General features: G+C 44.3%; 1 protein-coding gene across 1 annotated transcript; it reads left to right on the top strand.

Moving 5' to 3' along the window:
- The first annotated feature begins 1,998 nt into the window (after positions 1 to 1,998).
- Positions 1,999 to 4,672, top strand: PNRC1 (proline rich nuclear receptor coactivator 1). Its single transcript, XM_072141973.1, has 2 exons — positions 1,999 to 2,498; positions 3,605 to 4,672. The coding sequence occupies exons 1-2, from the start codon at positions 2,262 to 2,264 to the stop codon at positions 4,058 to 4,060; spliced, it is 693 nt and encodes a 230-aa protein (XP_071998074.1). The 5' UTR covers positions 1,999 to 2,261; the 3' UTR covers positions 4,061 to 4,672.
- Positions 4,673 to 11,329: the final 6,657 nt, after the last annotated feature.

Genomic DNA, 11,329 nt, shown 5'->3' with positions numbered 1-11,329 from the left:
GGTCAGGGCTGTGTGCTCTCCAGCCTCCTTCCAGAGAGAGACAACACTCTCAGCTCTGCTGAGCGGTTTTAAAAAAAACTGATTGGGCTGCTCCCATCACCTGTGTCCAAGGTGCTGGACACCCAACCTCAGCACTAAGGCCTTGCATAATAGCAAAACCTAGGGGAAACATACCGCCCATCCACAGTTAACCCCTTCAGTGTCTCACAATATATATATATATACATACAAACAGCACAGACCAAAAGTTTGGACACACCTTCTCATTCAAAGAGTTTTCTGTGTTCTGATGACTATAAAAAGAGTGACTACCTCTTGAAGCTCTTCAAGAGAATGCCAAGAGTGTGCGAAGCAGTAATCAAAGCAAAAAGCAACTTTGAAGAACCTAGAATATGACCTATTTTCATTTGTTTCACACTCTTTTATTTAGTGTATAGTTCCACATGTGTTAATTCATAGTTTTGATACCTTCAGTGTGAATCTACATTTTTTTTATTGTCATGAAAATACAGAAACCTCTTTGAATGAGAAGGTTTGTCCAAACTTTTGGGCTGTACTGTATATGTATGTATACACACACCTTGCTTGGAAAAGTGGAGATCGGCTTCTTAAAAATGTTGCCGGGGCATTCGGCTCCTTCAGGCTCCATGTGATGTTGGGCCTGGTCATGTGACTCAAGTGACCATAAGGCAGCCATGAGACTGGAGGTGGGCGGACACAGAGGAGGTGGGTGGACGGGGGGAGGGGTTAGGCAGGGACATCACATTGCTGTCAGTAAGACGGTCGGGTAGGGTGTGGTTGTGGTGCGGGCGTTCATATCGCTCTCAGTGAACTATGGGCCCGAGGGGTGCAGGCCTGGAAGCTGGCGGGCCCCGGCTTCTACGGCAGTAGTTAAAGGAAACCTACCACTTGAAATGGCAGGTTTCCGATGGCAATACCGAGCACCAGCTCAGGGTGAGCTGGTGCCGGAGCTTATTTTAGTTAGTGTTTTAAACCGCGGTATCGCGGTTTAAAACACTTTTTAAACTTTATAGCCGGCGCATGGAGGTACGCGCTCGGCGCTTACCGTGCGCGCGGCTCTCATTCACTTCCTATGTAGCCGCGCGCACGGTAAGCGCCGAGCGCGTACCTGCCTGCGCCGGCTATAAAGTTTAAAAAGTGTTTTAAACCGCGATACCGCGGTTTAAAACACTAACGAAAATAAGCTCCGGCACCAGCTCACCCTGAGCTGGTGCTCGGTATTGCCATCGGAAACCTGCTACTACAAGTGGTAGGTTTCCTTTAAACCCCTGGCTTCTCCTCTGTGCACCACATATGAAAGTCTGTAAATAGTTTTTAAAGATACACACGGAGGACTCCTGAAGTATGTGAAATAACACTCTCTGATGAGAGAGATGAAGATTGAACTTTTTGGTGTTAAAGGACATCTACCAGCAGTTTGACCTTGAGGGGGTGCAGAGGTTGCGATCGCACCCGGGCCCAAGTGGTTTAGGGGGCCCTTATAGTGTCACTTTCCCATATGAGAAGACTATTACTATAAACCATACATTATAGTTGGGGGCCTGGCCCAGACTTTGCACTGGGGCCCATCAGCTTCTAGTTACGCCACTGAGTTTGACTTATGGTAGATGTCCAGCATTACATGCTTGTTTCTATATGCACTGATCAGAACTGTTTTTAGTGCATAAAGAAAGGGCAAATTAGCTCCTAAAAGGACATTTAAAAATATATGTAAATGTTATAGAGCTGCCCAGGGTGATGCTGCCTGAGTGCCTCTCGGCTTCACCAGTTTTTAATTTTTGCACTGAATGCTTGCACATGTACTTATAAAGTGTCTGTGCCAGTTAATTTTTTCTGTCTTGTCAGACACTTTATAAATACATGTGCAGGCAGAGTCAGACAGAAAAGTAACGCAAAATATATTATTTTTGGCGAGTTTTTATTAGAGAGCTGAGCACAGCGCAGACACAGAGCGGCCGCGGCTGTACATCGCAGGCTCCCAGGCCGCGGGGACGAGCCTCCTGCACTGGCGGGAGCGCGCAAGGGTGGTGCCTTCAACAAAACACAACAGTGGAGGTGGCTGCTCCGGAGCCGACATCTTGTGCAGTAACCACAGCGCCCGTCATTGTCCATAGCCCCAAGCGATCCGTCACCAGATGAGAGCTGGGCGCGGGCAGATTGGCAACATCTGACAGGAGAGTGCAGACGCCGTGCTGTTCTGGAGGGTTACGCCTCTCAGCACTCGGGGACACGGAGCTGTCATGGCCGAACCCGAAGGAGGCGGAGGACGGAGGCGGGGGAGCAGTGTGAGCAGAGCAAGGAGCTGCGGGCGCAGGAAGAGAAGGAAAAATAAAGTGAGATCGACCCCTTTCCCCACCCGACTACATCACCACAACCCGCTGCAGAGCAGAGGAGAGAATGGAGCCAGGAGCCCCAGCCCGGGCCCTAGAGAGCCCCAGCCCGCCAGAGCCGCGCAGTACAGGCAGCTCCGGAGAGAGGTGAGTGCGGCCTCCATTCACCATGATCAGCATGAGATACACCCTGCACACACACAGCCGTTATAGCTGCAGAATCTGCAGTCACATTCCACTCAGAGCCCAACTGCCCCATAGGAATGCATGGAGCAAAGGTCACCGGACGCCCCATCCATTGGCCATAGCAGACAATACCATTAAGTCACAAGATGGTAAAATAAATTTATATGGGCAAGTGCTGACAAAAAGCAGTGTTCAAGGGTCAGATCCTGAGGCTGTATTCACACATTATGTCTGAGCTGTGCTTCAAAATGCAACCCAAACATGGAGAAGCTTGACCCGATTTCATATGCGCTTCAATAGAAATACACATGAGGGGTGTTAGTAAAAGCGCTCGTTACCCATTCAAAACACAATCTAGATGGAACATGTGAACGCAGCCTTAGATCAAAAGTGTGACTGTAACTAACCCCACATTCGTACATCCCTGCATGCTGCAGTGTTTATCATACATGGTATTCTTGGATAAGTATGGCAAATAGTTGCAGAAATGCCTTTGAGCCTTGACTTATCTGAACTGTCATCCCATACTGAGTGTGTGGTACCCCTCATAGTGTCTTTCTCTTTCAACAACAGCAGCAGTTTGGAACAAAAACTTTCTTTTGTTTTATTGCTGCTTTTAACCTATTGGGGGATAGATGACCCTTGGTATAATCCATGAATTAAAGGGCATCTACCACCAGGATGAAGAATTGTAAACCAAGCACACTGACATGCTGGTGTGTGCCGCTCTGGCAGGATCTGCTCTTCTTTAAGCTTCCTATGTCCTTATTTTTAAGAAAAAAAGGCTTTAAAAATTATAATCTATGGAGCCTGACGAGGCTATGTACAAACGAGGACATAAGAAGTTAAAAGCAGAGCAGATCCTGCCACCGGGGGGGGCACACACCAGTATGTAAGTGTGCTTTGTTTACAATCCTTCATCCTGGTGGTAGATGTCCTATAATAGAGAGGACTAAAACTGACTCCAGAATTACATTACGTTTGTTTTTACCACTCTTTAAATAAAGTTTTGTGTGAAGTTCATCTTGAAATTTTCCATGTAAATTTACAGTTTGTTTTATAAATAGGTGTTTAAAACAAGAGCGAAGACTGACAAGAAGATAGTTAAACCAGAAAAAAACAGTACCTCCCACAGCCCAGCAGCACTTCGGTATGAGCAGCGTGGTCTCCACAAACCCCAAAATAAATGTAAAGTTCAGTCGATCCAGAACAGCTCCCCACAAAAGACTGATAGACTTCACACTGACTTAGACCTTACAAATAGGTCTGTTCAGAAAGCTCAGAAGAAGCCATTAGCCAGCGCCGAAAACATACAAAATCTCACAGTGAAAAAAGAAGGGTATATCCGGGACGCAATTGAAAAAGAGATAAACTACGCAGGCGCAAAATTCAGTGATCCACCCTCCCCAAGTGTGCTTCCGAAACCTCCAAGCCACTGGATGGGGATAAATGGTCAGCACTCTGACCACTGTAAGGAGCTCATGGCGTATCACCTGAAAGCTCTATTGAAAGTCCAACTGTAGTCGTCCAAAGTGGTACATGAAGCCCAATTTTAAGGAACATTTTGTTACCGAGATACTCGCCATGTCCAGCGTTTTTCCAAGTTTGGAATTTTCCTTTTTTTGTGCAGGAACCTAAATGGACCTTGCATTTTACATTACTGTACAGAACTCTAGTATTGTATTTTGTATGGTTGTGTAAATAGTGTACACAGTGTAATATGTGTATATCCTTGTTTATACTCCAAGTAAATTTTTAGTTTTGTTATAAAGGTATGTATTTTGACTTGACTAAAGAAACCCATGTGTTTTATACGTAAGGTGACATGGTTTCTTGATGAAGAAGTCACAGACGACACCTCATTTCAGAGTTCCCATTCACTATATAAATTACTCAAATTTCAAGCGTTTGGTCCATCAAATGAAATGGGAAGCACTTATCTGTCCATCTTTATTGCAGTTAAAGTACCACTGTTTACTTAGACAAGTATTTTGAAAGTTAATGCACTTTTGTCACGTTTGTAAAGCATTGCACAATTACAAATGAGATTAGAGATAAGCCTGACCTGTCCATTATGTTTCAAGTGAAAAAAATTGGCTATTGTTAAATTAAATAAAATAATTTGGCCTCCCCCATCTGTCTTTGTTGTTCTTATTCACACTCACTTCTACACTAAGGCTGTATGCACACTAATGTGCATTCCAAGCCTGTGTTTCTAAAAGCTGGTACAAAGCCTCGTGGCCTGAGAGAGAGTCATTCTGATGAATATAGATGCACTTTTTGCTCATGCTCAGTATTGAGGTTCCTTCCTTACAGATCATAGAGGAAGGGATGTCTGCACTTATGTTAGAACTGCTAGTGCAGATGGGAAAGCCGGATAAAGGCAGGATTGCCCGTGCATGTTCTCTTTCCATATTGCTTTGTTTTACTTTGTTTTTCTTCCAAGCTTATATTTGTAGTGGTTACTATACATAGAATGAAAACTCCTATTCTAACATCTCAAATTCAGAAATACAGAACACACACACATGAAAAAGTCACATGGCTGTCTGCTAGTCTCGTGGGAACCAGCGCCAAAGATGGGGGGCATACATATATTAAGTTCTGCTGGAGCCAGGAGGCGCTCAGGCAGCCAAACGGTGAGCGCCTCCGGGCTCATTTGCATAAAGTTTATAAGTAAATATTTCTGTATACAGCATGCAGCGGTCGCCCGTCACCCCTAAGGTAACGAGCAAACGTTTGGGGACAGTCTACCACCCCTAAATGTGGTGGTAGATATCCTTTAAGGAGAGCTACAGGTCCTGATCCAGTACCGCGCTGCCACAGGCATCTGCCCCCCAGGGGTCATTTCCCCCTGTATCAGGAGCTATTATAGATGCCGGTCTATAAGGCATTCTACGTAAAAATACACTTTAATTCTTCCAATAAAATCCTGCGCTACACTATGAAAAACATTGCTGTAGCCGCCCCATTTGCCAAAAAGACTATACATATTGTCACGAACCCGACTCACTGGAGTTCACACACGGGGATACCTACTCTATGGAGTCCCAGAATTTAGCCCTTAAGCTCCGCCAGTTCCACAAAATGGCGTCCTAACGCTAAATTTACTCCACAGAATTTCAGCCCCAACCAATCCACACTGCCACCACCCACGAGTTACTTATGGAAAGAAGGCCGTAGGCACCTCAACCACACAGACAATGCACCCTGATGATAACTCAGCACATGCACTCACTACTTACACGATATTACAATGATAAATTCACACAGAACATGCAATCGCTTACTACATGGACTATGCTAACAATAACCTCTGGTAACATGATTCCCTTCAGAGACTCAGATTCTTTAAGGCTACAAGCAGAGACTACTTAAAAAGTTTTAATTTACATAAAAATACAGTACTGTCAAAGCATTAAATTGTCAGATAAAATGAAAAAAGGATTAAAACAATACACATACAATACTTCCTTAGGCTGCATGCACACTGCCGTGTGCCCGCCGCACCGTAGCACGGCGGGCACACGGCAGCGCGGGGAGAGGAGGAGGAGGTGAGCGCAGCTCATCCCCCCCCTCTCCATAGCGATGTATGGCCGCTGCGCCGTAATACAGGAAAAGATAGGACATGTCCTATCTTTTCCCGGGCTACGGAGCCGCACGTGTGCTGCTCCGTACCGCTCCCATAGGGCGCCGCAAGCCCATAGAAGTGTATGGGGGACGTATATCGGCCGTATATACGTCCCCCATACTGTAGTGTGAATGCAGCCTTACAGTTAGGGAAGAAAGAAACAAAAAATTCTTGCTAGTGGAATAGGAAGAAATTCTTTGGCCCGAGGACAGGGCATAGACATCGATCCGGCCTTCTATTGTCATAGAGTCACTCAGACTGAACCACATCATGTGGCTGCTTCATTAATTTAAACCCAGGAGATTTTTGACCCCCACCCATGGCTGTGATGTCACTGTGAGGGGGAGTTTTTCTATCCCCCTCCCATCAGCGAGGTACTTTTTGGGTCTGGGTTTTTATCAAAACCCCATAACTTGGAAGATGGCACAATTGTGCCATGACTTCCAACCAAACAGGTAAGTTATTCCCATCAACCACATACCAAACTCGGGGTGTCTTAGCCTAATATCAGGGGTGTTTTGCTGTTGGCTGCCTTTCCCTGGTGCTAACATTCTGATTTTTGCTCCAGGGGTGTGTCTAGACCCCATAACTGTCCTGTGTAACTGGGGACCTATAATTATGAATTATTCCCCAGTTATGGACAGCTATGATATTCCCTTTGTCTAAATTTGGAGGGAAAACCTAAAGTCTGTGGCTTCTTTTCATCCCCCACTTCCTTGACCATCTCTGGCCAAACATGTCAATTCTACCACTTAAGAAGAACATGCTCCTCTGAACAAACATAGACTCCCTGGGGTGTTATAGACACACTGCCAGGCTCCTCTTCCTGGCTTTTCTTAAGACAAATGGAGCCTAGTGACTCATAACAGGCAGAATGAAACATCACAAAAGAAAGAAAAATAAAGAATATAAAACAAACAAACTGTGGAGGAGTAATATTATTATCACCCATATTATATCAAACTGTCACAGGCTAGGGATTTAACCCCTCGGCGCTCTGCACTATACTATTACGGCACCGGCTCCCGTGATTCGTACTCTAAGCCATACTAATACGGCGTCAGCGCGCCCGGTGCATTTCATCACTTGACATGGTGATATCACGATGGGACTCTTGTAATGGAGGCAGGAGAACCTCCTACTGACGTCACCTGGCCAATCGGAGCAGTTCCGCCCATGGATCATTGCGATTGTCAAGTCTGGCTGGCCAATTGCAGCATTTTGTGAATAAAAACAAGGTTTTATCTCCTTCCTCCTCCCGCTAGCGGCACCATTTTGGTTTAGCATTGCTGGAGAGTGGAGCTGAATGTTACTGTTACACCAAAATCACTATTACATTGTCTGATTCCTATGTCTTCCCTCCTGCCTCCTGTATATTCCTTGTGTGATCACTCGTATCCTCAGTTTTTTCCCATCTTCTCTCTGTCCCTTCTGAACCTAAACTCTTCACTGTGCTGTGTTAGGCTGCATTCACACACATGTATGGGAGACGTATATATGGCCGATATACGTCCCCCATACACTTCTATGGGCTTCTGGCACCGGTACGGTACACATGCTGCTCCGTAGCCCAGGAAAAGATAGGACATGTCCTATCTTTTCCCGGATTACGGCACCGTGGCCCAGAGCATGTGGCGGCTAGGATGTTTATTTGTGTAGTTGGCGGCACATTATCTTTTATTTTTCTGTGTTCAATGTCTCAGAAGACGTATACTGTGTTGGAGGCATACAACATACTGGCCTCTGAGTCAGCTAGTGGGGATGATATCCCCTTCTACCTCATTTTCCAGTGACCTGCAAGAACCCCCGAGAAGGTGCCATAGGGTTTATGGTGGAAAAGTGTCTGGGGCTTCCACTGACATGGGTAGCCCCAGATAATTATACCCCTCAGGTCCTAGACTTTTTGGGCTAACCTGGAATTCCAACAGAGTTTAGAGCTGTAGACTTTTTAAAGTATTTTTTTTGATGAGGATCTATTGAATTTAATTGTAGTCCAGACCAATTGCTGTATGGCATATTGCCCAAAACCCCACTTCATTTTATGCACAACCCCACAGGTGCACTCCTGTCACTGCAGCAGAGATGGAGAAGTATTGGGGCATAATACTTCTTATGGGGCTTGTAAAGAAGCCATCAATCAGGGACTACTGGAGAACAGACATTCTGTACCACACCCGATGTTCCGCATTGGGATGAGCAGGATGGGTTTTAAAGCCATCCATAAGTTTTTGCATTACACCAACAACACACAGTGCCCACCCAGAGATGACCCAAGTTATGATTGTTTAAGGTCAGGACCATTTTAGTGCCGTTTGCCCAGGCATATACCCGCACGAAACATATGTCCCTAGTCTTCAGTTCCGCCAGTACCTGCCCATCAGGTCATGGTATGGCGTGAAGATGTATAAGCTGTGCAAAAGTCTATCAAGTTCACTATAGTGCCCCCAGAATGCCCCCCCCTCCCTTCCTGGGTGTTACAGGGAAGATCGTGAGGGATTTGGTGCACCCACTTTTGGACCCGGGCTACCACCTCTACCTGGACAATTTCTACACCAGCACTACCCTGTTCAAGTGCCTCCCTTCCAGAAATACTGCAGCATTGTACACAGAAATCAGAGAGGTCTCCCTAAGTTGCTGCTTGGGCAAAAAAATTGAAAGGCACGATAGCAGGGCACTATGCAGCGACTCTGTATTGTTTGTTAAGGACAAGAGAGCGGTCCTTGTATTAACAACAATACATGGGGCACACCACCACCCCTGTCCCAGTATGAGGTACCAGTACAGAAACCCCCCCCAAACCTGACTGCATACTGGATTATATCTAATAACTTTGTTATACTTCTCATTTTTTGCGACTTTGGATGACGTTCTCAATGCTACAATTTTTGGGACTGTGTGACCTTTTGATCACTTTTAATATCTTTCAAGAGGCCATTTTCCGTTACAGGGTGAAATGCAGTGAAAAGCAGTTATATTTAATATCAGGCATTTTTAAATGCAGCGATACCTAATGTGATTGATCCTATCATATACTGCCATCCTAAAGTAGGGCAGTATAAGGGGATTTTTCCTCATTCATTACAATGTGCAAATCACATTGTAATGAATGGGTTAAAACAAGACAGCCTCGGGTCTTAGGAAGACCCGAGGCTGTCATGGCGACCGATCGCCACTCCCCAATGACATCACAGGGAGCGACTATTGTCACCGAGACGCCCATGCCGCATTTTTCTGAAGCCGCTGGTAGCTTTGTGGCAGCGTTGGACAGGAAAACACCCATGATCAGTGCTAGCGTTAGCTATATGCAGCTGTTTGTCAGTTAGCAGGCAGGAAGCTAGCAGTACCTGATCTCTCTGGCTGTCTTTCTGTGGGTTTGTTGCCATGAGATTCCATAGCTAGATGGAGGAGAGGAGGGTTGGAAGCTCCTGCTGTGATGTCATAAGCATGTAACTAATTACATGCTTCAGGTCATGCAATTACATACCAGGAATGGTATGTAGCAGGGCCGTTTGTGTTTGAATATAGTAGAGATGTGTATGTGTGAAAGTTTGAGGGCAAATATAAAATCAGTGCTCAGGCTCCCCAGCAGTTCTAATAAATGGCACAGCACAGTGTATATACGGTGCAACCTCTTTGAGCACATCTCTGTGCACAGGGAAGGGGTGGCCTGCAAAGAGGAGGCAGCTTCCATAGAGTGTAATGGTAAAACACAAAATCAGTGACTGAATTAAAAAGAGGTGGTCTTCTGGAGAGCTTTCACTGTGAGAATATGTGAAGATACTGTGATGCTTCGATGTGTTAATATTTTATTTTATAGTGTAGGTGGACATGTTTTAGGCTGCATTCACATGTGACAGTAACACAAGCATTTTCAAACACATCAGAACAGCTGAGGAGGGATTACAAAATCGCATTTTAGCACAATGTTAACAGCTAGGTTATCAATTACACCAAAATTCAGCATTCTGCACAACAGAAGAAGGTGCCTAAGTCTTAGGGATCTAACCCCATATATAGTCCAATAATAAAGGCTGAGCACAATAATTATGCTTGTAAAGGATTTATTGGAATACACACCGAAATACAGTAATTGTGCCCAGTCTTCATTATCAAGCTTTGTAATCAGGGAAATCTCTTTTCAGCTGTACTGATGTGCTTGAAAACGTATGCGTTACTGCCGCATGTGAATAAATCCTTAATATATTTTTTTTTGTGGTGTAGAAGATAACTGTATGATACAGAGATCCAGTGCTCTGTGTCTTCCTTGCCTTTTTTCGCACTAGATTCTCTACATATTAATGCCCACAGCTGATGTCACAACCAGGAAGTCCTGCCCACTTCAGGAAAAGCTTAGAGTGTTTGACAGATACGGCTAATAGATATGAGGCTATATCTCAGAATAGGAAGATACAGTATTTGTACAAATACTGTGTAGGTACTTTGTACATACTGTATATTCTATTACTGGTTCCAATGTCAGAGGGATCATGCTGCAAGATTCATTTTACATGTACCTTTAACATTGTGGGAAACATTTACTAAACAAAATACTAAGAATGTTGGCACTATGTGCACCAAACAAGCTGTCTACAAGAGTTTCATACAAAACCTTTAAAAATGTTGGCACATTGTTACGGGAAAGTGTTGTGCAAATTCTATTTATTAATCCGCTACAGAAAAATATGTAACAATTTGCAACATTACTGTTTCCAAACATGAAAAGAGTAAGCACAATATGGAAAAATATATAATAAAGTAAAATACACAAATTGAAAAATAGCATTATGCTTTTAATCTAACAAATATACCAGACAGTGGGGTAGTTGCCAGGCAAAGGAAAAGACTTTCTGCATACGGAAAAAAAACAACTTTTAAGATGTTTGAAAATATAATAAAATGTTCATTTAATAGAACTGGTTTTATCAAAACAAGCCATTTAAAAATATGAGCAAACTGCAACCATGTAGATAGCAATTAACTGACATATCCGGTTATATGCCCCACCACTGGCCTCTGAAGCACAGCACTTCACAAAGATACAGTATAAAAGAGGTTTTCCAATTCAAACTAAAGAAACACACAACAAGAGGCTAACAGAATACTGATGTTTGTTATAATAAAACAGAATCGCCTCTGCTAACATTTACTAAATGAGCTCAAC

Source organism: Engystomops pustulosus, chromosome 3, assembly GCF_040894005.1.
Source record: "Engystomops pustulosus chromosome 3, aEngPut4.maternal, whole genome shotgun sequence".
Classification (NCBI taxonomy): domain Eukaryota; kingdom Metazoa; phylum Chordata; class Amphibia; order Anura; family Leptodactylidae; genus Engystomops; species Engystomops pustulosus.
The sequence above is the reverse complement of the archived record's forward strand: the minus strand, read 5'-3'. Positions and strand labels throughout refer to the sequence as shown.